Raw genomic sequence first — 22,637 nt, forward strand, 5'->3', positions numbered from 1 at the left:
CTATGGGAGACTGTGTCGAAGGCTTTGCTGAAGTCCAGGTATACAACATCCACAGCCTTTCCCTCATCTACCAGGCGGGTCACCTGGTCATAGAAGGAAATCAGGTTGGTTAGGCAAGACCTGCCTTTTATGAACCCATGCTGACTGGGCCTGATCCCCTGCGACTGGGCCTGATCCCCTGAAAGGAGGATGCGAGGAGAAGAAAGCAGCACACAGAGGAGGTGACCACCCATCCGTTGATGGAGCAGCAATGGCAAGAGCAGTAAGCCTGGCCCTGCCACACAGCAACCTGGGCTGGGGCTCCTGGATGGGGCGAACAACCCTCCCTGGCACACGCGCTGCCAACAGACGTTCTCCAGCCGTTTGCAGCCTGTGGGGAGCAAAGCATCCTTCCATGGCGGCTCAGACCCTGCTGGAAATGTCACGTTTCTGCAAGCTTCCCTGCCCGCAGTGCTGCCGGCACTGCTCGTCTGCTGCTGCCAAAAAAAAAAAGTGGGGGAACACGCCTGCATGTATTCTTCCTTGCCAGGAACATGCTCGCGTGTATTCTTCCTCGCCAGGTTAGGGAGTTGAGTCAGGTCATGGAGGGATCAGGCAAGCCCCAGGGCCAGGATGAAGTGGGAGCTGGGAGTTGGTAAGGTGAGGGGCTGAAATCTGGAGGAACGGAGCAAGACCCTGGAGGATGAGCCCATCCCTCTCTCATATAACTTCATCTTTAGCCACTTTTCACATCCTCCTCGAGTAAGAAGTTGGAAAGCGCTGGTACACAGGGACGACAACTATTCGATCAATGAACGCTGTCTGCATGGGGTCTTTAACACCCACGGAAATCAATGGCAACATCTTTCGACCTCAGCCTGTGTCAAATTATGCCTGCAGCAGTAATGGAGGCATAAATACAAGGAGCAATAAATGAGCAAACTATTAATTATGAACCAGCACAAAACCTTTCTCATGTATTCTTTGTGAAATTAGCAGCGAATGCAGTTAGCTGGGTGCCTAACCAAGCACAAGATGGTACATGCACGGTGATTTCTCACTGCAAAAGCTGCTTGCTTTCATGAGGACGTGCAGGAGCGTGTTGCCACCCACTTCACATACATTACTTGAAACTACTGCCCTAAATGACTGCATGTGAATTTTGATTCAAAACAAAAACTCAGTAACATCTCAAACGCTACCTAGATTATGAAGAAGAAGTTGTATATAAAGTCAGTCAGTAACTTCTACCCTGCATTTTACCTTTATCGCTGTTATTATCAGACCTTCCTCACTTTTAGCCCTGGCCAAAATTAAGTTTATGACTTTTGATTTATGTGGCAAGAAGAGATGAACTGGTGCTGTACAGCCTAGCAGCGTGACATGTGGTCATGTCATCATGCTGGTGACAGCCAGCAACCATCAGAAGGGCAGGAACACCAAGAAAGAAAATAAATCATTTGAAGTGGTATAAAAGTGACATAAAAATAAATTGCAAAGGGAAATTTTACACCAAAGAATGTATTTCTTGAGAATGGAGTCCATGGTATTTGACTGTGGCAGTCTCCTAAAGGAAACGGTGCCCTGTTTTGAGGAGCTGCAGAATCAGAAAGAGCATGCAGAGCACGGAGATGATGCTGGGATGGTGCATGGCCAGGAAAACGGACAGACCGATCTACCTGATCTCCACCTCTGAAACAGAGTTCTCACTAGAAAGCACTTCTATCATGAAGAATAAGAAAGAAGCAGTTTGCAAAGACGCAAACAGATTTCAGCTTAAATGTCTCTGCAAATTAAAATACACTTTGTAGGAAAAAAACCAGTCAAATGTAGTGTTTATTCTAAGCACTTTACTGCCTCAGACTCATTAACCTGGTACCTTACATGCGCTCTTTGTAATGCAAATTTGCTAAAATACCATGCTTTCCATAAAACATTCATATAGACAAGCTCACACTGCTCAAATACCAATTGTAAGTGGAGCAAAAATGCACTAAATTTTTCGTAATACCTGGGCTCTGCACCTAAGTCTTATCTGCATAAGCAATTTGTGAGAAACCTTCTGCTGTTGCTGCAGCCACCAAAGCACAAAGGTGGAAGATTTCCCAAAGCAGCTGATATAGCAATTATAAACTGAATTACCACATGCAAAAGCCAAATGAAAAGACTTTGTAGAAAGTACCTACAGCAGGGGTTTTTTTGAGGAAGAGAGATCACTACAGAGAGGAGAGGAGATACCCTGCATTTAAGGAGGCCAAACATTGCACATACTGCACCTGCTTGCTGAGCCCTATTTCATAGCCACCTGCCCAACCAAGCACTCTATCACCGTGAGGGTTTGCTGGGAATCCTTGCCACATAGCACCAGGCATGCCATTTCCAACGACTGCACTGACTGGACATGGTACATCCCTCCGACAACATGGGGAGCCCAGCAGGAGATACAAAATCATCCTAAGGTCTCCAGCCCACCCTGACCCAGATGGTCCACACAGTGGAAGATGACTCAGGGTTGGAGGGAGCTGAGGGGAGGGAAAGGTTCCTGGTTTATAACTTACACAGCTGTGGAGAAAGACCAAAATGTCACCTTAAGGGTGCAATGTTATGATGACCAATGTCCCTTCTTCAATGGACTTAGGTGTTGGAACATGAAATACCATAGCAAACCTATGGCCAGCTGAGATTCACAATATAAATTACACTAAATTCAAATACACAGGGTAAATGCAGGAAATTTTATGATCTTTTCCTCCCCCCTCCACAGGTACCAACTACTTTTGTTTCAAGATGATCTATAATTGTTCCATCTCAAATTAAACTCTGAGCAACTGCTCTCATCCTATATTTAGTTTTGAAAACTGCCGCTTCTTTTTCAGACTTGAAGAAGGGCCCAGAAACCTGAAAACTGTCTAATTTTAACAATTGTACCAGTTGGCCTGATAGAAGAAGATACTACCTCCAGGCACAAACATTTCCCAGATTTCATAGAGTCAAAGAACCATAGAATCATTTAGGTTGGAAAAGACCTTTAAGATCATCAAGTCCAACCATTAACCTAGCACTGCTATTCCACCACTAAACCTTGTCCCACCACATCTATACTTCTTTTAAATACTTAAAGCCTTCCTCCCCTCAAGCAGATCGACACTCCTGCCCAACTTGGTGTCATCTACAAACTTACAGAGGGAGCACTCGATCCCCTCATCCAGATCATTGATAAAGATATTAAATAGAACTGGCCCCAGTACTGAGCCCTGGGGAACACCACTTGTGACTGGCTGCCAGCTGGATTTAACATCATTCACCATCACTCTTTGGGCCCAGACATCCAGCCAGTTTTTTACCCAGCGAAGCATATGCCCACCCAAGCCGTGAGCAGCCAGTTTCTTCATGAGAATGCTGTGGAAAACAGTGTCAAGGGCTTTACTAAAGTCCAGGTAGACAACATCCACAGCCTTTCCCTCATCCACGAAGTGGGTCACCTTGTCACAGAAGGAGATCAGGTTGGTCAAGCAGGACTTGCCTTTCATAAACCCATGCTGACTGGGCCTGATCACCTGGTTGTGTGATGGCACTCAAGATGATCTGCTCCATAACATTTCCTGGCACCAAGGTCAGAGCTACGAGGCAGAACTTAAGACATCATTGCCTGAAGGTGACAGAAACATCCACACTGTTTTTCCTTGGGGTTCAGAGCTAAGATGCACAGGTGACCAACAGGAGGCAACTTAGCAAGTTTTCTTTATTCTGCATAATAACATGCCAACTGCAGGCCGGGTGTACCTCCCAGCCCATCTGCCAGACCTGGTTCCAGATCACCCAAAACATATCAGGGCTCCTGAATCCAGATGATTTCCCAAAGGAAACCAGGTTCTCAGGGGGACGATGCACATGATGCACCCACACCACACAGGTACCACATGGCAAGGGCTCGGAGGCTGGGAACTGCACCCCAGCACGACTACCCTGCAGTACAGACACAGACAAAGTTAATCTGACTTAACATGAAACTTTTAAATGATGAAAATAAATTAGCAGAGTCACTACAAAAAAAAAAAAAAAAAGAAAAGAAAAAAGTTTGCTGCAGGATCTACCCAGAAAACACAACCAAAACAGTAATTCAGCATATGAGCTTCACAGCACATTAAGAAAATAAGTACCTGTTCAAACACCTGCAATGATTTCTCAGATGCAGTAAAGGAGAATGAGAATTAAAAGAGAATGAACATACTGAAACCTATTTGGTTTTGAAATTCAGTTCATTTGGCAGGTCCTCCACTTCTGAAAGAAAACAAACAGCAAATGCAGACAAGCCATAGCATGAGCAGCCATGCGCTCTCCTGCCCACCTGCCTGAAGCCCGACTCAGAGCAACGTACCTGGCTATACCAGCTTAGTTTCATCTTTAAACTCAGTCCTCAGCCTGTCCATTAAAACGGTCAATAGCAATGCCAGCTGAGAAATGTCCATCACTGGGAGAACATTTTTACAGGTCATTGGCTAGCCAGACAACAACAGCTTCTAGCCATTACTGACCTCTCTTCGACATGAACTGCTGATTTCCAGGAGAAAGATGAGCCATGAGCCATCCATTTTCTTAATCATAATTAAAACAAAACCAAAACCACTCAACTGTTTCTATATGATTTCATTTGTACAAAATATAAACATGCAAACATCCTGCTATGTTTCTGGGATGTGAACGCTACCATAATAAGAATCTGAATGCATTCAGTTCCTCTACTGAGGCAGGGAGTACCTGATTATAAGTAGGTGCTGTTGAATAGAAATTTGCATCAGAACAGTTTGGATAACAAAATGTCAGTTTGGATTACAAAATGATTTGCTGCATCAGCCCCCAAGTAAGCTGACAAAACAGACTCGGACAGGTGTGTCTTACGATGGAAAAATTAACTTTGATAAAGAAAAGAATAAAATGCCCTTCAGATACGTTCTGTTGTCGGAGTCATTAGGATGCAAAAGGAATTTTTAAAAAGGCCATCTCCATAAAGCTCAAGCACACATAAGAGAAAGCGAGCAAACCTGCCTGGACGACTGGCTGTTTGCATTACTGTCTGCCTTAGTGGCTCTGGCAAATTGGCCTCCTTGGTTGATCAGTCCCGCTCCCACTGCACTATACAGAGCTATAGGATACAGACAGAGCTGTGTGTTTTAAGAAAAACTGAGCAAAACTACCAAAACACACACCGAAGTCCGTATCAAAGAAAAAAGCACACAACCAGTTATTTCCTCTTACAAACATATTAAATATTTGTCATTTGCAAAGATTCTTAATCAGAGAGACAGACTGCATCATGTTTGACTCCAGTAAAATGTCTCCTGAGAAAGTCTGCCTTGATCTAAAATTCTCATACTTGGGTTTTAATTCCCAGTCATATTTACAGGAATTTGCTTCCTCCAATTTCCTAATTGAGACTGCATGGCTTGAAATATGCCCATCAGCTATCATATGACTGAAAACCTACTTGACTAAGAGATACACATTCTCAGGCTTCAGAAAATAATTAGGCACTCCAGATTTTCCTGCAGCTTCCTGAGGAGCAGATGCCAACGACCAACATCAACAACCAAGACCACTGGTCTCATCCAGCCTCAGAGCTCCTGTACCTCGATGTTACAGTGATTCACGGAATTGCTATCACAGTAACCATCAAGATACATGGAAATTACACAGCAAACGCACAACTGGCTGCATGTGTCCAGCTTCTAGTCTGAATTGATCTCCTACTCACCAGGCTCTTGGTCCTTAGTGGATATGCACTCTTTTATGGACTCTGTTATGCCAAGACTAGCTGCAGTGGGGAGCGGGCCGAGCAAGGATTCCAGTGCAGGTGGTCCTACAAGAGCTTCATTTCCATTTTTACACTCCCCATTTTCATTTTTTTTTACACTATCCTTCTCTTGAAGTTCATTATAAAAGTCCTTGTTTAAGTGATTAGCTGCTGCTTCCAGCTCCTCATCTTCTGCCTCCTCCTCTCCATGTATGCTAGAAGTATTATCTTCTATAGAATCTGTAAGGGAAAAAAATCCCCAACAGATCATTGCATACCATCTGTTATAGAAACTAAATAAATAGAGAGGCACTCACTTAAATAATAAAAATCTTTAGAGAATATCTGTAGAAGAAATACACAATGTATGAATATATGGAGTTTCCAGATGCTCTTCAAATTCATTACCTTGGCTATTAAAATGTATTTTTGTGAATACAGTCATCATTTAAAATAGAAGTATTGTGTTATTAAATTATGGCAGGTAAAAGGGCTTTGCGAGAGAAGCCGGCTACTTCCTGGTATAATTACAAATGAAAAATACCCCATTCAGCCTGCACAAAGCCCTTCCATATTGCTTAGTCAACTGGGGGATTCGGTGACAGAAGGGTCTAGATATTGGTCCACTGCACTTCAGATGAAAAGGAACATTCTCAGGTGCCAGTGCCAAGCTTATACTGCACCAGGAAAGAAAACCAACTGAAATCATTAATGAACTGTCACTGTAATGAACAATGTAGTTGTGTTGAAGACTGATACTTAAACCAAGTAATTGGCAGAGAGAACCCCAAATGCAGTAGAGATCTTGTACTATGCAGGCATGTATTTGATCATATTTATCACAAACAAATCATGCACTTAAGACTGCCTGCAGGATCTGAATCCATTATTATTTAAGTAGTCACAACTCTTTATAGACTTACCATCTTTAGTGAAATTTGCAAATACGCCTTTTGCTTTTGGTCTACTGTTTTCTAATTCAATCTCTATTTCATCTTGATAGCTCGATATTTCACCTGTGGTGTTGAAACAAAAATAAAACTCGGCAATCACTGATGTAATTTGGAACAAATGAGTGATATGTTACACTAAACACAACTCATACCTTCAAAATCCTCCAGCTTTTTTGATAACGCCTTCTCAAGCTGAAATGAAAATAAACAAACGTGAAATTACTAAAAAAACCCAACTTTGTACTGTTTGTGAACTGTATATAGAGATGCAGAATCACAGGGTGCTTTAAGAGCCATAAGCAGGTTTTGAAGCCCAACTCAAATTACTTTATAGCATCAGACAGATAAGACAGACAACTTTCAAAATACTGACTGATTTCAACCATTCTGTCACCCATTGCTACACCTCAAAAGGAGCCTTCGCTCTGGCATGCTGCAAATAAAAGGCCCCATTCTCCAGCAGTCAAGTCTCTATGACCGTGCCTGTAGATGTGAGCAGCACAGGGATGGGGGTGAAATTGCGCTGCCCAGGCCAGACACAGCACATGGGCGACAGAGCAGTGAAGTACTGACCTACAGCACCGGGCGGGCTCTTGAAAACATCACAAATACACCTGCAGACCTTTAAATGATAGCATGTTTAGAATGGTAAAACGAAAAAACCCTGAAAAACTAAAAATGTAAGATTTGGCTATCATGGTAGTAAAACCTTCTCCTCTGGTGCCAGCTTTAGTTCATGATTTGTAAAGAAATTAAGCCACATGAGAACTAACCTCGGTGGACGCAGGTGCTGTACAACACAAAAACCCAGCAGTCTCATTAAAGCAACTGGGTTTTTGGTTTTGTATGTGTTTTAAAAAATTTTTTTATGTAATGGTACTTCTCCTGAAGTACCTGCACAATTTCTGATCCAGTTACAAAGCTTACACTTTTGCAACCCTGCTCCTTGCTAGCCAGGGTGGAAGAGTGCATACAGCCCATGAAAGAGAAGTGCCGACATTAGGACAGACACTCAAAGCCTCCATGCCACGAGCTCAGCTTAACTTGTGACATGAGAGCCTTCAGTTTTGTAAGGACAAAACGATTTGACGTCGGGGCACAAGAAGGGAAAGACAGGTGCAGCAGAAAAGCGAGCATAAAGGAGATAGCGGTGCTTAGCATAACTGCATCTGCTTGCAAATGGGGGAGCATCTGGGCAGGGTGTGCTGAGCCCTCATCTACAATGCAGCAGTCATGGGCTAAGCACCAAACATTGGCATCCTGCAGAACCTGGAAGCTCAGCTGGCGCTCGTTTACTCGAGCACCCAGACGTCCCGATCGGCGCTGACAAGAGCAGGGACTCTCTACTTCCCGCAGCGGCTGGCTAAGACCATAGACAGACTTCGATCCCTCATCAGGGGATGCCTAAAGCTACATTTGAAGCTACATATCTGAAAGAGCATGTCTCTCTGGAGGAGGGAGCAAAAATTATATAGGAGAAAAACGTCTTTTTTTTTTTTTCTTGAACTGGGAAGCTATCCTTTTGCCAGTAGAACAAAAAAAAATACCCTTTAGTTAATGGGTATCCTATGCATTAATGCTCACCCTTCTCTTAGAACCTCAGCATGAATGTAACTAACCCTTATCAAAGGCTGGTCAGTTAGGATTTAATATTAAGTGATTCAAAAAGGAATATACAGAGGGAGGAGAGAGGACAGAAATTCAGAGAGCATCCGATTCAGAATTCACCTGCTGTATCTTCAATTTTTTTTGACCAGCTGTAAACGAAGGAGGATCACATTCTTCTTCTAAGTCAATCTTCATAAACTCATCTATGGTCAGCTGACTTGTCGGTGTATCTTCAAACTCTGTCAACCTACCAAAGCAGACAGTACATTACCATAACAACTTTAAGAACTTCTTTAAAAGTAGCAAAATTTGTCAAACTGCTAAGTTACAGAATAAACATGTCATCTTCAGAAACTGGCTCAAACGCAGAATACATTAAAACTGAAGTGATACTAATTGTTTCATCTGCTGCAAAGAAAGTATCTTTTTGTATCACAAATTAGCTTTTGATTTATTAGAGCATGTAACACACACTTTTTTTTATGAACAAAGGCTGCACAGAAATACCACAGCCACTATGGTCAATGAAATACAGACTGGCAAAACTCAGACAAGAAATGCAGCTCTTTCCTCCTGTCTCGATGCTTTTCTTATCAACCACATCAACAAAACAGATTCCCAAACTAAAATATCTGCCCTTGTAGTTTAGCAGTACGGTCAAAAATATTCCTGATATGTTAGCATGATTAATCTATGCAAAGGCAATTTTAAAGTAACTTATCTTCAGCAGACTGGAAGAGGGACAAGCGATCTTCCCAAGAGACACAGAAGCAGTAGTAAAATAAAGGGATCGACTGCACATTCCACAGATGGAATAGATGAATGCATGTAATTTTACAACAATGTACTTTGTATTTGTTTAATGTTTGCATTTTTAAGGTTCCTACCTATGTGAGAGATGGGACTAGCTCCATGGAGAACTGCCATGAAAGCAGCTGCATCCTTCAGAGGAACTGAATCTTAAATGAGACCACAGTCATAACCTCATCCACAAATTTCAGCATTTTATACAGGTGGTTGAGAATGAGCACATCCATTTTACAGATGGAGAAAGCGAGGCAAAAGGTTAAGTACAAAGCCAGGTCAGGAAATGTCTGGCAGAATGCTTTTGTGACAGAAAGTGCCCTTTTAATAATATCAACATTTTCCATGGGAAAATGGCAATGATGGGTCTGCAGCTGCTTCACTGGAATATTCCCATCTTCCAGAGGAAGCAAAGCTGACAACAGCTTCCATCTGCAAAGCTAGGAAACTAAAAATGGTGATTCAGTACTCCCAGCACAGGACCCTTCACCACTTCTCCCCCCAAAATGCAGCCGTAGTTTTCTCTTTTACCTCTAATTGCAACAAAACTGCTTCTGAAGAAGGAATATTGTCTAGGACAGAAATCCAGTTTCCAACCAACTCCAGGGTCAAAGCCAAAAGCACAGGGCCACGCTCTCTCCCAATATCCTTATCGGTACCTGTATTTCTTTTATTATAAACCGAGAAGCAAGACAAGGCAGCCCATACAAAGGCACCCTGCTCCCGGAGGCCAGCCCGCAGGCCACGCGCGGCATCTCGTGCCGTGAAAGGCGCAGGGAGAGCCGGGCGGCTCTGCGTAAAGCCAACAGCAAGCAGCACGCCGAGCCCACGCATGGCTGTGCCGGCCAGAATTAGTGCTGCTGAGGAGAAGAAAACCTAGTCTCACTTTTGGAGTTCAGGCATCTCTATGAAGTCCCAAATTAGCCAGCTGAGAGTGCCTGACAGCCCAAAACTTTCCCTCAGAGTACCAGGGACCAGCTCCCTCCTCCTCCTCTCTTTCAGATCGAACTGGAAAGGAGAGGAGGATGCTGTTGGCAGCAGCAGCACCCAGCTTTTGATTAAAGGACTAGAAATCTTTCTCAGCGTTAACAGGCTTCCATTGTGCATTACCCACCTTCCAGGAGGGAGCCTCATCTATCAGGCTAGAGGAAAACCCTGGCTAGGCATTGTTATTATTATTTTAATTCAGGATTCATTTAATGGCAAATCCATGCATCACTTCAGGAGCACGGATCTTCCCAGCCACCATCATTAAATTACAGTCATCCATCTCTCCCCATATGAATCATGCACTCACAGGTAATTCCACTTCAGCAAGACTTTTCCTCCCAACCAGCCTCACCTAGTTAAAATCTTACTCTCCTCCCACTGTAAAAAGCCAACACGCACTTTGGCAAGGACACCCAGTTTGTTTACCCCACACTTGCTCCAAGTTTGAGATGAGCAGCCAGACCCAGAGCCCAGCCAAAACAGCAACACCTCCAGGCATGCAGAGCAACGTAGAAAACACCAGTAGCAAAACCAGTTGCTCATGAAGCAAGGTTGGGGACAAGGTGACCATGCTTGGGTTTCAGCACTTAACCCGGTGCATGTCCCCTGGCAGACACCTGAGGCTCCATCTGTCCCTCTCCTTGTCCACCGTGTCGTGTGACTCACGTCACGTACCCCGCACCCATCAGACGTTAGCCCACGGGCGAGCCAACGTGCCAGCAGCTGGCACGAGCTTCGGCTCAAGCACCAGCTTCAGCCCCAAGCTGGAACGGCAGCACAGGTCTCTCCCAGGACCTCCAGAGCATCTGCACTGGGACAGGGCAGAGCTACGGCCTGTTTGCTGATGGTGCTGACAAGGAGCTCGAATCCACAGCACAGCATGGTTCGACCATCTGACCCGGCCACCAGCGCCCACTCCCATGCCCTTGCTCTCCTCTTCCTCAGTCTGATCCAACCCAAACAGGGTGAGGGCTGACCACCCAGCGGCAAGGGTTGTCAGTGCGACGGTGGCAAGCGGCACATTATTTCTTCACCTCTCGCCGTTCTTAACCACAAGGCCCTAGCCTTCCTCCTGAAATGGAGAACCATCCCTGATGGTCAGGATCACAGCTCAAGCATCATCTCTGTGGGAGAGAGAGCTGTTCACTCAACATTTTCTCCTTTAACTTGATATAAAGAAATACCTGCATTTGCCAACCACTTGCCTGCCTCAACATTTTACATTGGCTGATATCCTGTCTACATATTTTTAAACATTTCTTTAATTTTATCCAGTGTTTGGACACATGCCACCAAGGCAACAAACTGATGCACGCAGCCGTCTACACAGCATGAAACAAGGTAACATCAGTTTGGCATCTAAGAAAAACTGACGCAACCTTAATTATAAGCACAATAATTTCAGGGGCGAGGGAGTGCCCTCATGAAAAAAAAAAAAAATAGCCACGGGCTATTTTTTAAGTTCCACATAAAAATGATATCCAAGTTGATTTTGCACTTTTGTTAATTAAAAAATCTAATAAGATTTGCCATTTCAAGTTATGCACAGAAGGAGGAAAATAAACAGATATACAAATTAAGATATTATTTCCTTGGCAAGGATTCAAAAGGGCTCTAAAAATTGAAATTTGGCAGACAAGTATTTTCTATTTATAGTCAAAGCAGAGGCAACCACTACAGCTCAGGCTAAGATTCAACTTCCAGTATAAACCCTCCTCTTACAGTTTCTCACAGCAAACTCTCTTAAACAAATTCCTTTGGGAGAAAAGTTTTTCCAGAGCTTGGTGTCATCTGCCCGTAACCCCAACCCTTTTTTTCAAAGAAACATTTCCACGGCTTTTGTTCCATCCGTTTATGGACAAAACCACACCTCATCTTCTGATAAAGAACTTTTGTGCACAAAACACTAAAACTGTTCTGTTCACACTTAATTTAGCTCCCAATAAGGGAAAATGGGTCAGTCGTTTTGAAGTTGCAAGCAATGTTTTTTACACTTTGTTTTGTTTCGGGGACACCGTCCAGCGAAGACTTATGAATCCAGTCTACAGCTAAGTTAAAAAAAAGACTCCTGTGTGCAGCTGGCTGCTCGGCTTTAATGTTTAATTGAAATTCTGTGGTGGTGAGGTGTGACAAAGCACGTAAAAGAACAAGGTCTTCTGGAGTCCAGCTCACAAATGCTTCAGGAGTCCAAGTTCAAAGCCCAAGAGGGACTTCTAAGCAGAGACCATTTAGGAAGAGCCATGGTGTCCTCCTACGTATACACACTCCGCACCTAGCTCTAGAAAGCAGGCAGCATAAAGTAGAGGTTTCTTGTGCTGGACCTCTATACAGAAAGGCAAACAAATTATAACTTCAGAGACAATTGGGTTTTTTAAAGAGTGAATGTGAAACTTAGCCTGACCAGCCAGCCTTTAGGTTACCTGTTGTGTGAGGTCTTTTTAGAGCACTTAAAATATTTTATTAATGAATTAAAAAAAATACTAAGCTGAATATAGGCATATGCTTAGCAGAAATACATGAAAAAAACTTTATTGCAAGATAAGCTGGTGGTGGTAATTCCCCTGACTTTTCCCAAATTAACAATATAATTAAAACTCTGAGTAATAACTTACATGACATCTACATAATCTTAACTGTCATATCAATTACAGATATTCTGGTAATAGAGCAGCTGATTTGACAACTCCAACATTTGCAGACTCTGGCAAAGCAAGGGATTTACCTTTGTATCTTAGTGGAGCACCGCAATACTGCACTACATCCCTGCTGTTTTAACTTAACATTCACCGGTGCTGCCTACCACTCTAAGCCTGTGCACTCACTCATAGGAGAGAAGTTCAGAATTTGCACCGATGTGGCAAACCAGCACTATTTTTATACTACAAATTTAACAGTCTATTGCATCATTCTTCTCTCATTTTCTTCCAAGCCATACAATGTTTATGCATGAACTACTTATGGAAGTATGCAAACACATACCCTGAAAGTGATACTTAATAGAGAACATGGATCAGAAATAGTTATTAAATGCGTCCTACATGATATAAAAAAAAGTTTTCCAGTATCCACCAGTACATAAATAAGGAGAAGCGTAATCTCCTTATATGTAATCATTGTACATATATATAATTTTACATGTACTTGCAGCAATATAAAAAAGGCATTTTTAAAGCCTGCATGAATGAATATCTCATTACTAAAGGTAAGGACAAAATTAGAGGCGATCCAGTTACCGCAGCTTTACAACTTACAACTTATCACCTGAGCTGTGCTAAATTAGCCTGCCTGTGTTCCCAGCCCAGTGCAACTGTAAAGAGAAATATTTTCACTTAAACAACTTCCACGGTGTACTGCATTAACACATTTCACCTCTTTTTGAGATGGACTGAGAGCATTCACAGTCATTTACTGCAAATTAACTGGTGACTGGTAACTTACGGTGCTCATTTGCTGGCAACTCTCTGTCATTTTTATAAGTATTAAAGAATGGGTACCTTGAAAGATTTATTGTACTAAATAAAAGCACCCTTTAGAATGAGTTGCTTTTACTTGCTCACACCAAAGCAGAGATTTAAAGCTATCACAAATTCATTAGCATAGATTTTAAAGCCCTGATTCTGCAGTTAATTCAGGTTAACTTGTACACAGGGATAGCCCACTGATAATCCATCAGCAGATCTCCCTGGCCATCCCAAAAGTCCACCACTCTAAACCACCCAGAATTTTTTGTTCTTGCTCCCCGCTAATGGACCAAAATGCTTTAGCATTCCGTAAACTTTTGTTTCATTAGCACAGTTCCTCCACTGAGGTCTGTCAAAACCACTCTATGATCTCCTAGAAAAGAAAAATAGTGCCCTGCTTCATTTCTTAACAGCCGCTCAGATAAGGAAAAGTCAGAGAGAAAACTGTTTACAAGGTCTGAGCCCGAGTTAGTGCTAATAAGTTAATTATTGTAGCAAAAGTAACAGACACCAAATAATTTTGAAATTACATTTTTTAAGTAAGTATGAAGTACTTAAATATATTAGGAATCTAATGTATGTATTAGCTTACTAGCTGTGTAGAAGCTGGGTTTATAAAAAGGAACATCACCTGTGAAATTGGATTCCTCAAAAATAAAACGTTTTTTCATTAAAACAGGCAATCCAACTTAGAAAGGTACGCAATACCAACCCGCGTGGATCAAGCTGTATTTACTCGCCATGCTAGAAAGATTTCTAGAAATCATCTATAGGCCATTTGAAAGTATTTAACTGGCGACATAAAATATTTCTCAATTTACTTTCTCAGCTTATCACAACAGTGGCCAGCGGAGGAGCTCAGGGCCGCTGACCTGAGATCAGAGTGGACACCACCACGAAGTAACTTGCCCAGTTTTCTGAAACCTCCTCCCCGTACCACACTTCCACCAAGAGCACTTACACAACCCTGACGTACTGAGCATCCTCTACCTTTCTCCGTACTCAAATACCTTAGGTAAGCAGCTCTTACTTTAATTCATCAGATACCTTTCACAGGATTTTAGCACGGCTTTACTTGGAACACAGCCAAACACAGACTTCACACCTCTCCCTTCAGTCCTGGCCTTGACTTGGCTTTGGTGTTTTAGAAAACCTACAGCCCCAAGCGTCCCTGTTACCCTGACTCTGGACTCAGGTATCGACTGCTCCTCACCTTGCCTGCGCTCGCAAGGAGCCTACCCGGCTTGAGACTGCACTGGGAGCCTGGACATGAAGTTTATGTGAGCTATATATTGCAGAAATGAAAATAAGAAAAGCTGCAGGCAATACATTTATCTCTGTGCATGAATCTTTAATTTTTCCAGAAAATTACCAACGCAGTCATTGAAGGAGCTGTAGCTGGGTCCCCAGGATATGAGCAAATGAAAGTCCCTGAGGCACCTCCACCCAGCCTGGTAAATGGAGTTCCTTCATAACAAGTCTTGTCTTCCTTCCCCAAAAATGCTGTGAGAAAAAACATTCACCTCAAAAATGGGTGCTTTAAATGCGTTCTGGCCTTTCACTCCAATTCCTTCTAAATGAAGCTTTACTTCTTCTGAAGTTCCTCACAAATAGGTTTTTTAACAGATAGTACTTTATGGAACTGAGAAGAAATATTTTATTATGTAAAAGGCAGCTCAATTTAAAGATAAAGAGAGTAAGCCAAAGAAGTAAAATGCAAGTGTTAACAAAGATAAGCTGATTTTTTTTTTTATTTCTATTGAAGAAGTGCCTAAGATCTTCAAACAGGCGTAAGGGCCGCACAGTATTAGATAATGCACAATGGACAAATATCACAAAAATTATTCTCACTGCAGATAAGAGAATTTAGTATGCAGAGAAAATACGCAATAGGTGAATAAACAGATGAAGGGGCAGAGTATGTAAAGGTTAAAAAGGCAGCAGCAAAGACAGGTGCATTGAACACAAGCACAAATGTGAGGATTAAACTAAATAAAAGGGTTGGGTTTATTAAAAGTTAATTTCTGCTATCTCCACAGATGATTACGCAGAAAATAATAATTTGACTAATTAGTTAATATTTGTACAGTACTTTGAATATATAAAGTGATATATAAGTTAATATCATTTCAATTAGACTGGAAATGAGATAGAATTATCAGTGCATTTATTAATATTTAATATGTTCGCTTTCAACAACAGTAACAAGCTCTACATTTTAATTGTGTGCTTCAAAATTGTGTGCTAGAAGGCCCAGTGAAGTAACTACAGAGTTTTCTTACCAAGATCCTACCAAAACCCCATGCATACTAAAAATAAACACCCATGAGTTTTAGCCAGATGGTCAAATTAAGAACCCCTGCTTTGAAGATGAGTGACAGGGTTCATGAGCCAGGCTTTTGTCACTTTTTCCTTCCAACAGAGATTCCCTTTATGATCAGGTCATTCATTTTTATGACCTGAAGGAACGTCACATTTTTGTGAACCTCCTCCTAAGAGCTACTCCTCTTGTGCATGTGGTGGAAGAGGTGATAGCCTACAGGCATGTAGGGCTTGGTGTTCTCCAGCTGATGGGCAACGGGGTGAGCTAATCCCCTTTTACACACTCACATCAGCTGCACAGGACCAGAGATAGTGCCCATCTTGGGGAAGGGCTGCCGCCCCTTCCTGAGGGTCTTCCTGAAACAGGAAAGCATCGCTCCCGCACCCTCAGCCAAGCCGCTGATCAAGACAGCCCTGGCCCCCCCAGGCTGCCGGGCTGCCTCCGCAGGGCAAGAGGAGAAGGCGTCTTGTGTCAGTGCAACCCTTCCCTTGCAGACTTCTGCAACGGAAATCCATCGTCACCAAAAGCAAATCCAGCTTCTGATGGTCTGTGCTCCCCCAGGAGCCGTGTAGCCAACTGGGGGCTAAATCAAACCATACAGCAGAACCTGCAGGTTGGGCGTTTCAGCACAATCTGCACTCCCGTTTGGTTTCACTTCAAGAGCTGTCAGGGCAAAGCCATCAGCAGCGAGCGTAGCGTCCAGCGCCGCCCATTAATGAGCGTTCACCCAACCACGCTCAACACCTTCACGACACACAAAGTAGCAGTAGCTCTTTACAAACCAGAGTACTACAGCAGTAATTAAAAGGAAATGAAACTGTACATCAAACTGAGAAGCAAAGAAATTTTTAAGAACATGAAAACAAGTGCTTATTAATTTAGACAACTTCTACCTGATGGCATTTTGAGAGGAATTCTCAAAAGAGAAAAAAAAGTGGAGTGCAGAGAGAGTTATTCAGAAGTATTTTTTTTATTTGCCTTCGTTAAATACTATATAATGTGCTCTTATTTGAAAAACATCAATCAAATTTATAGATTCGTGATAAATACAGTTGTAATTATAGCTGCCTGAAAATAATTCAGCTGTCACGTTTACCCTGTCAAAGTAAATAACGCTGTCATTTTAGTTGATGTGTGGGACTTGAGTAAACATTTCAAAGCATGAATTTTGAAGTAAGATTTCTTCGCTTGAAACAATTGCTCAAATTAATTTCCCTTCCAACTCTAATTTATTATGCTTATTTTCTTAGTGAGAAAAAACTCTTTTAACTATTTAACTAAGGCATCTTAAAGTAGATTGTGGGTGCATCGATCATTAGTCATATAAAACGCACATTAAAACACATGACCTGTTGACCAGAGAAAAAAAGTGGCGTTTGTACTGCTCCGTCCTTATCGTTGTAGTACCTTAAAGCACTTGAAACACTTCAAATTAATCCCTATACCACCCATGCATAGTAGGGAAATAGCATCATTCCTGTTCCACAAACAAAGATCTGGGGCAAAAACATATTTTAAAATTAAGAAGTGAATATTATTAACAAGTATTAGACTCAGTTGGATATGCTTAAGCTGGTCTCAGCGAGAAGAAGAGAGAGACACCAGGGGATCTTTCTAAAGACAAATCTTGGTAGAACAAACTTCCAAATTTATTGGTGGTACAAAAGTTTCCAACTGGGGGTAACAGAAAGCATGGTATTTCACAGTTAGGCCATTTTTTACTGAACCTACGGGGAAAGAAAATGTTACAACTTTTCATAACTAAAATGAGGGAAACTGGGTGACTGCTTACTTCATCAAAACATGGAAAATGCTATTAGATCTTAAAAAAAACCCAAACAACATGCCAAAGGTACTTGGGAAATTCCCACTTTCAGGCTCTGGTTCTGCTGGCAATTCGACTTCTGACCCCTTCAGTGAACTTATCATTAGACTCACTGTGCTGTCTCCTATTTATTAGCAATGCAACACTATCAAAAATGAACATTCCAGCAAAATATTTTGAAGAGTTCTGTTCAATAACAACTAAAGGACAAGACTTTTCAGCACTGTATTCTGGATTAATGAAAAAAAAAAAATCCCACAGTACATCCTCAGCTTTGAGAATCAATCATTTCTTCTGAGGACATGACAACACTGTTAACATTTCTGACCCAACGTTTTTTTGCCTTCAACTCTTCACCTGTTACATGGGCACAGTGCTCCTTACCATCTTTGCTATCTTTGCTACGCATTTGAGGCCTTACATAAGAGGCAGGTGCTAGTCCTTAAAAATGACCAGCTAAAACATGTTGTACTTGTTTTATTCTTGGCACTTCTGAAAAGGAAAAGAACCTGGTTTTCTCTGATACACATTCATTTTAGACTACACCACTTTTCAGTATTGTAAACGGAAGATAAAAGCAATAAAACTGCACTGACCTTTTCCTTAATGTAGACTCACAAACCTTGACCACCCTGATGACCTCTTTAACAGTACGTCGGAAATCATGCATTCTTGCTGCCACTAGCAGAGCTAGAGAATAAGCAGAAAAAGTCAATGTCAAAAAGATGAAAATTTCCTGAAGAAAAGCAGAAAACAGTCAGATAACTATACCCTCTCTTTGCCCCTGCCTTCAGCTAAAGAGCTGTAAATGCTTATGCTCAGCCGTGTCCCTGAATACAGGTGATTGAGTTGACTTTGCAAACTTTGCTTCCTACCCAGTAAAATTAAGCTGATTTCAAACTGCACCCTGAAAAATTCTATACTTTAGCCTTTGGGAAACCATGGTCAGCTACTGAAATACAGCGCAAGAACATCTCATTGTTCACCTATTTTCAAAGTTACCATCTTTTTAGCAGCATTTACTGGTCCTGAATAAAAGGATCTCCAGTTAACTCTTCCGGAAGCCAGCAGTGAAACACTGAACCCACTTAAGCTGTTATCCTCACTGCTGTCACCACTATCACTGCCTTCCTAGTGCCCAAGTGCTCTCCTGCAAGACCCTCTATGCTAGATAGCTCGTACGGGCTGTGTTTACATTGGCATGTTGATTCAGTGCAGCAGCCCTGCACGCAGAACAGTTTTAAGCATGAAAAAGTGATTCCTTTCAGAGGAAATTAAACTAGAGCTCCACTTCAGGTATGGGCTTAAAGCGCTCCAGTTCCTCATGGGAACACTGGGGGCTGAACTAAGAACTGGTCCTTCGAATAACATTACGGCACAGACATTTAGGCCAGGGAACCAAACTAAACCCAGTCCACAGCACACCACGTGAACTGCTTATTGCGTGGGTGGATGTAGGGGACTCAGCACCACCTGCTTCAATCTATTGATCCATATCTGGTGAATCAAATTCCTTGCTGGTGTGGATATATCTACGCAGCAAATCAAAGACCAGGCTGGTCTCCCGTAGAACCTACACTCAATTTTTTAGCAATGTGCAATAAGCAAGTACCACTAACAAAGAGGCTAGAAATTTCAAAAAGGTTGCGTAGTCCTGGGTTCCCTAAGGTTTGAGCGCTATTTCTCATTCCAGCATGCACATGTGAGATCTTTCAAATAAAATAAAACACTTATGTGAACCCTATGACTATCTACACTCTTCATTACTCTGCCCTCACGGGCTGGTGCTGACTACCTTTTAACCTAGCCCTCCCAAACCGGTAGGCTTTTTGCAAGCATCATGACAGCAATGGATCTTGGAAAAAGATGAAGAAGGAGAGGAAAATGATTTCACAGAACAGGTCAAAGAGGGCATTTCTTGCATAAGACTCTGTCTTACGACACAAATCAAAGTGCTTGCACTAATGGTGTCATTTTAGCTGACAAAAAAACCCAAAAACTTTTAGCAGCTAGAGCTTGCAGAGAGTGGGGGCGAGAACAGTACCAGAAAGGAGATTAAAAAATCCAGAACACAAGATACAAAGGATCTGAGCAAGTAACATGGGAGCGAGGGCAAGAGTTTCAGGAACTATTTAGATGAAAATCTATACAATCCATAGGTGCCCAACAGCACAAAACCCAGGGAACACAGCATCACTGCGGAAATGAGAAAGTCCTCATCTGTTCCCAAGTCCCAGACTCTCCCATCCAACCTGGCTGCGGGGCAAGCGATACACCCAGCGCCTGACATACCTGCTCCGCAGAGCCCGGAGGGCCGGCGGCCGGTGTGCATCCAGTCCCGCTTCATCCTCTGCAACAGCCTGAGAGCCGTCATGGACACTTCGTGGTTCTTATCCCCAAACTCAAGCATGTGTGCAAAACGAGGAATATATAAACACGGATCTGCAACAGAAAGTAATACAATTATTTCTAATCCTAACCTTTGATTTAGGAAATGTGGTACTTAAGCAGCGGTACTGCGGGGTTGTCGCGGTTGGCTTGCTTCACATCTCAGCAAATAACAAGGACTCTGCTGCCGGGCCAGATCCTCTGATCACTAAGCCTTAGAAGCACCTTTTTATTTAAGCTAAACCAAAATCCTTTCTTGCTACACAGACAAGAGACCTATAAAGCACTGCACAAAGTTTTCCTGACACACTGTTCAGTGTCCAAGGCTGCAGATGCTGACACCGACATGTGAGCAGCATCACTGGTATCGGTGAAATTGCGTACCAAGCTAAGCGTTTGCAAAAGCTTTTGCAGAATGAGGACAGAACTTAGGCCCCAAACTTCTCCTGCAAAGTAACAAGTAAGCTAACTTGCATGTCTCGTCTCACACCTACCTAGAACCAAAGCTTCAAAAAAAATTAATTTGCTTAAAATGCCATGTCCCTAACAAAAGTCTGTTGACACCTTCAAAGTTAAATCCAGCTCCTTGGCAGACGCATAATCCACCAATACAAAATGCCGTTTATTACAGATACTGAGGCATACTCTCCATCAGCATAAATTGCTGGAACCCACTTAATGTCAACAGCGCTATGACAATTTACATCAGCCACGGATCTGCCTCCAGATGTACAAACTTATTTCAAGCGTTGGTGTTATCAGCTTCAAACTAACCAAAATACGTCAGCGCAGATCGTGCTTTGCTTAAGCCAATTTATAATCAAACAATCTTGTAAAAGCTACACTTAACACATGTTTACTCTTATTTGAGGTATCAGTTTCTCATTTCCTGACAGCCTTTTATCACTTGACCGAAAATCCACGATGTACGGTAAATTGTTAACTATTAGTCTCAACGCAATTTCCTTAGCTGATCCCCTGTGTGGGCACTTATGTGATAAAGATGAAAATTCAGCTCAAAACACTGGAACAATCTTACGGATTTACAATTAATCAAAACAATTTCATTTAGCACCAAGTTCTAGCAATGATGCCCTGTTGCTATCCATAATTACCAAGATCACGCCGTAGGTGATTACGCCTGTCAGCCCTGCAGAAGCATTTAAATGAAAGCATTTTTCAAGCAAAATCTTCCAAACAAGGCTGTAGGGAGGTGGGGGTCGGCCTCTTCTCCCTGGTAACGGGTGATGGGATGAGGGGAAATGGTCTGAAGTTGCACCAGGGCAAGTTTAGGTTAGACATTAGGAAAAATTCTTTCAATGAAAGGTTTATCAGACTCTGGAATGGGCTGCCCAGGGAGGTGGTCGAGTCCCCATCCCTGGAGGTATTTAAAGGAAGGCTAGATGAGGTGCTTAGGGACATGGTTTAGTGGTGGGATGTCAGGGTTAGGTTAACAGTTGGGCTTGATGATCTTAAAGGTCTTTTCCAACCTAAACGATTCTATGATTCTATGATCAGTAAGGGCAGTTATTCTGTATTTCCAAGTGTGGTTTTAAAAAACTGTACTCAACAGCAATGACCAATTCTAAAATGCAGCAACAACAACAAAAAACCCCTGGGGTTCAACAGACATTTAAACTTTGCTCTTCGCACCACAGAAACGCGTGCAATGTTGCAAAGTGATGCCTGGTTTGCTTTCCCAGTTCTTCTTATGCCGAGAGGGCCAAACTTCAGCTCCTGCAGCCGCCGGAGCGGAGCAGATCGAGGCAATTCACAGCTTTCTCTTCAGAGCTGAGTTTCGGGAGCATTTACACATCGGAGCTGTTCAGCCATTTCTGCCGGCATTCATGCCCACGGGTCATTTGACAAAACACTGCACATCGTTAATTTAAATTCTGAAACTACCAAACAGCCAGAAAATGAATATGCGGGTCGGTTTTAAGTGAAAAGCCTTAAAGAGGCCATAAATGGCTAGAATGCAATACTACCAATATATAAATTAAATGCAGGGCCAAGGTTAACATAAACATGTGCCGCATGGATTCAAATATTTTAAAAAAAAACCACTTTTTTTTTTTACAAGCTGTAAAACCCAAATGCCTTGAGTCCTTCCACATGTACAAAACAAGCACCAAGGGTGCCCCGCTCCCAGGCAAGCCCCCTTTGCCCTCTGGGAGCCCCCGGGGCCAAAGCCCTTACACATGAGCAAGTTCCAATTCGGGCAAAATCCGTGGGCTTTCCTCAACGCGGGCTGCAGCATCCGTGAAGCAGACAGCAAGAAAAACGCTATTTTATTTTTTAAGAGAAAGAAGCGGCTGTTCTGCTGAAGACTTCTCTTTCTCTCCCCATCCCAGTGGCGACTTGGGACTCAGACTTTTGGAAGCACCAAGACCCTACGGTTATTAACAGGAATATAGAAGAACTCCTAGGAAACTGCTTAATCTTGAGTGGCTTCCCCACCAAAACAGGTACCCGGGGCGGCAGGGCGGCGGAGGGGAGCCGGAGCCGTGCTCCC

The 22,637-nt window shown here is 42.6% G+C and overlaps 1 protein-coding gene across 1 annotated transcript in view; it reads right to left on the bottom strand.

The window, feature by feature from the left end:
* Positions 1-22,637, bottom strand: part of BRF1 (BRF1 RNA polymerase III transcription initiation factor subunit) — a 178,640-nt gene that overhangs the window by 70,521 nt on the left and 85,482 nt on the right. Inside the window, exons 6-11 of the mRNA XM_009644854.2 lie at positions 20,027-20,176; positions 18,331-18,424; positions 8,452-8,578; positions 6,876-6,915; positions 6,694-6,786; positions 5,732-6,010 (exon numbers count right to left, since the gene is read on the bottom strand). Coding sequence (XP_009643149.1) covers positions 5,732-6,010; positions 6,694-6,786; positions 6,876-6,915; positions 8,452-8,578; positions 18,331-18,424; positions 20,027-20,176 — 783 coding nt within the window. The remainder of the gene's footprint in view (positions 1-5,731; positions 6,011-6,693; positions 6,787-6,875; positions 6,916-8,451; positions 8,579-18,330; positions 18,425-20,026; positions 20,177-22,637) is intronic.

This window comes from Egretta garzetta, unplaced genomic scaffold, assembly GCF_000687185.1.
Source record: "Egretta garzetta isolate BGI_Z169 unplaced genomic scaffold, ASM68718v1 scaffold508, whole genome shotgun sequence".
Lineage (NCBI taxonomy): Eukaryota > Metazoa > Chordata > Aves > Pelecaniformes > Ardeidae > Egretta > Egretta garzetta.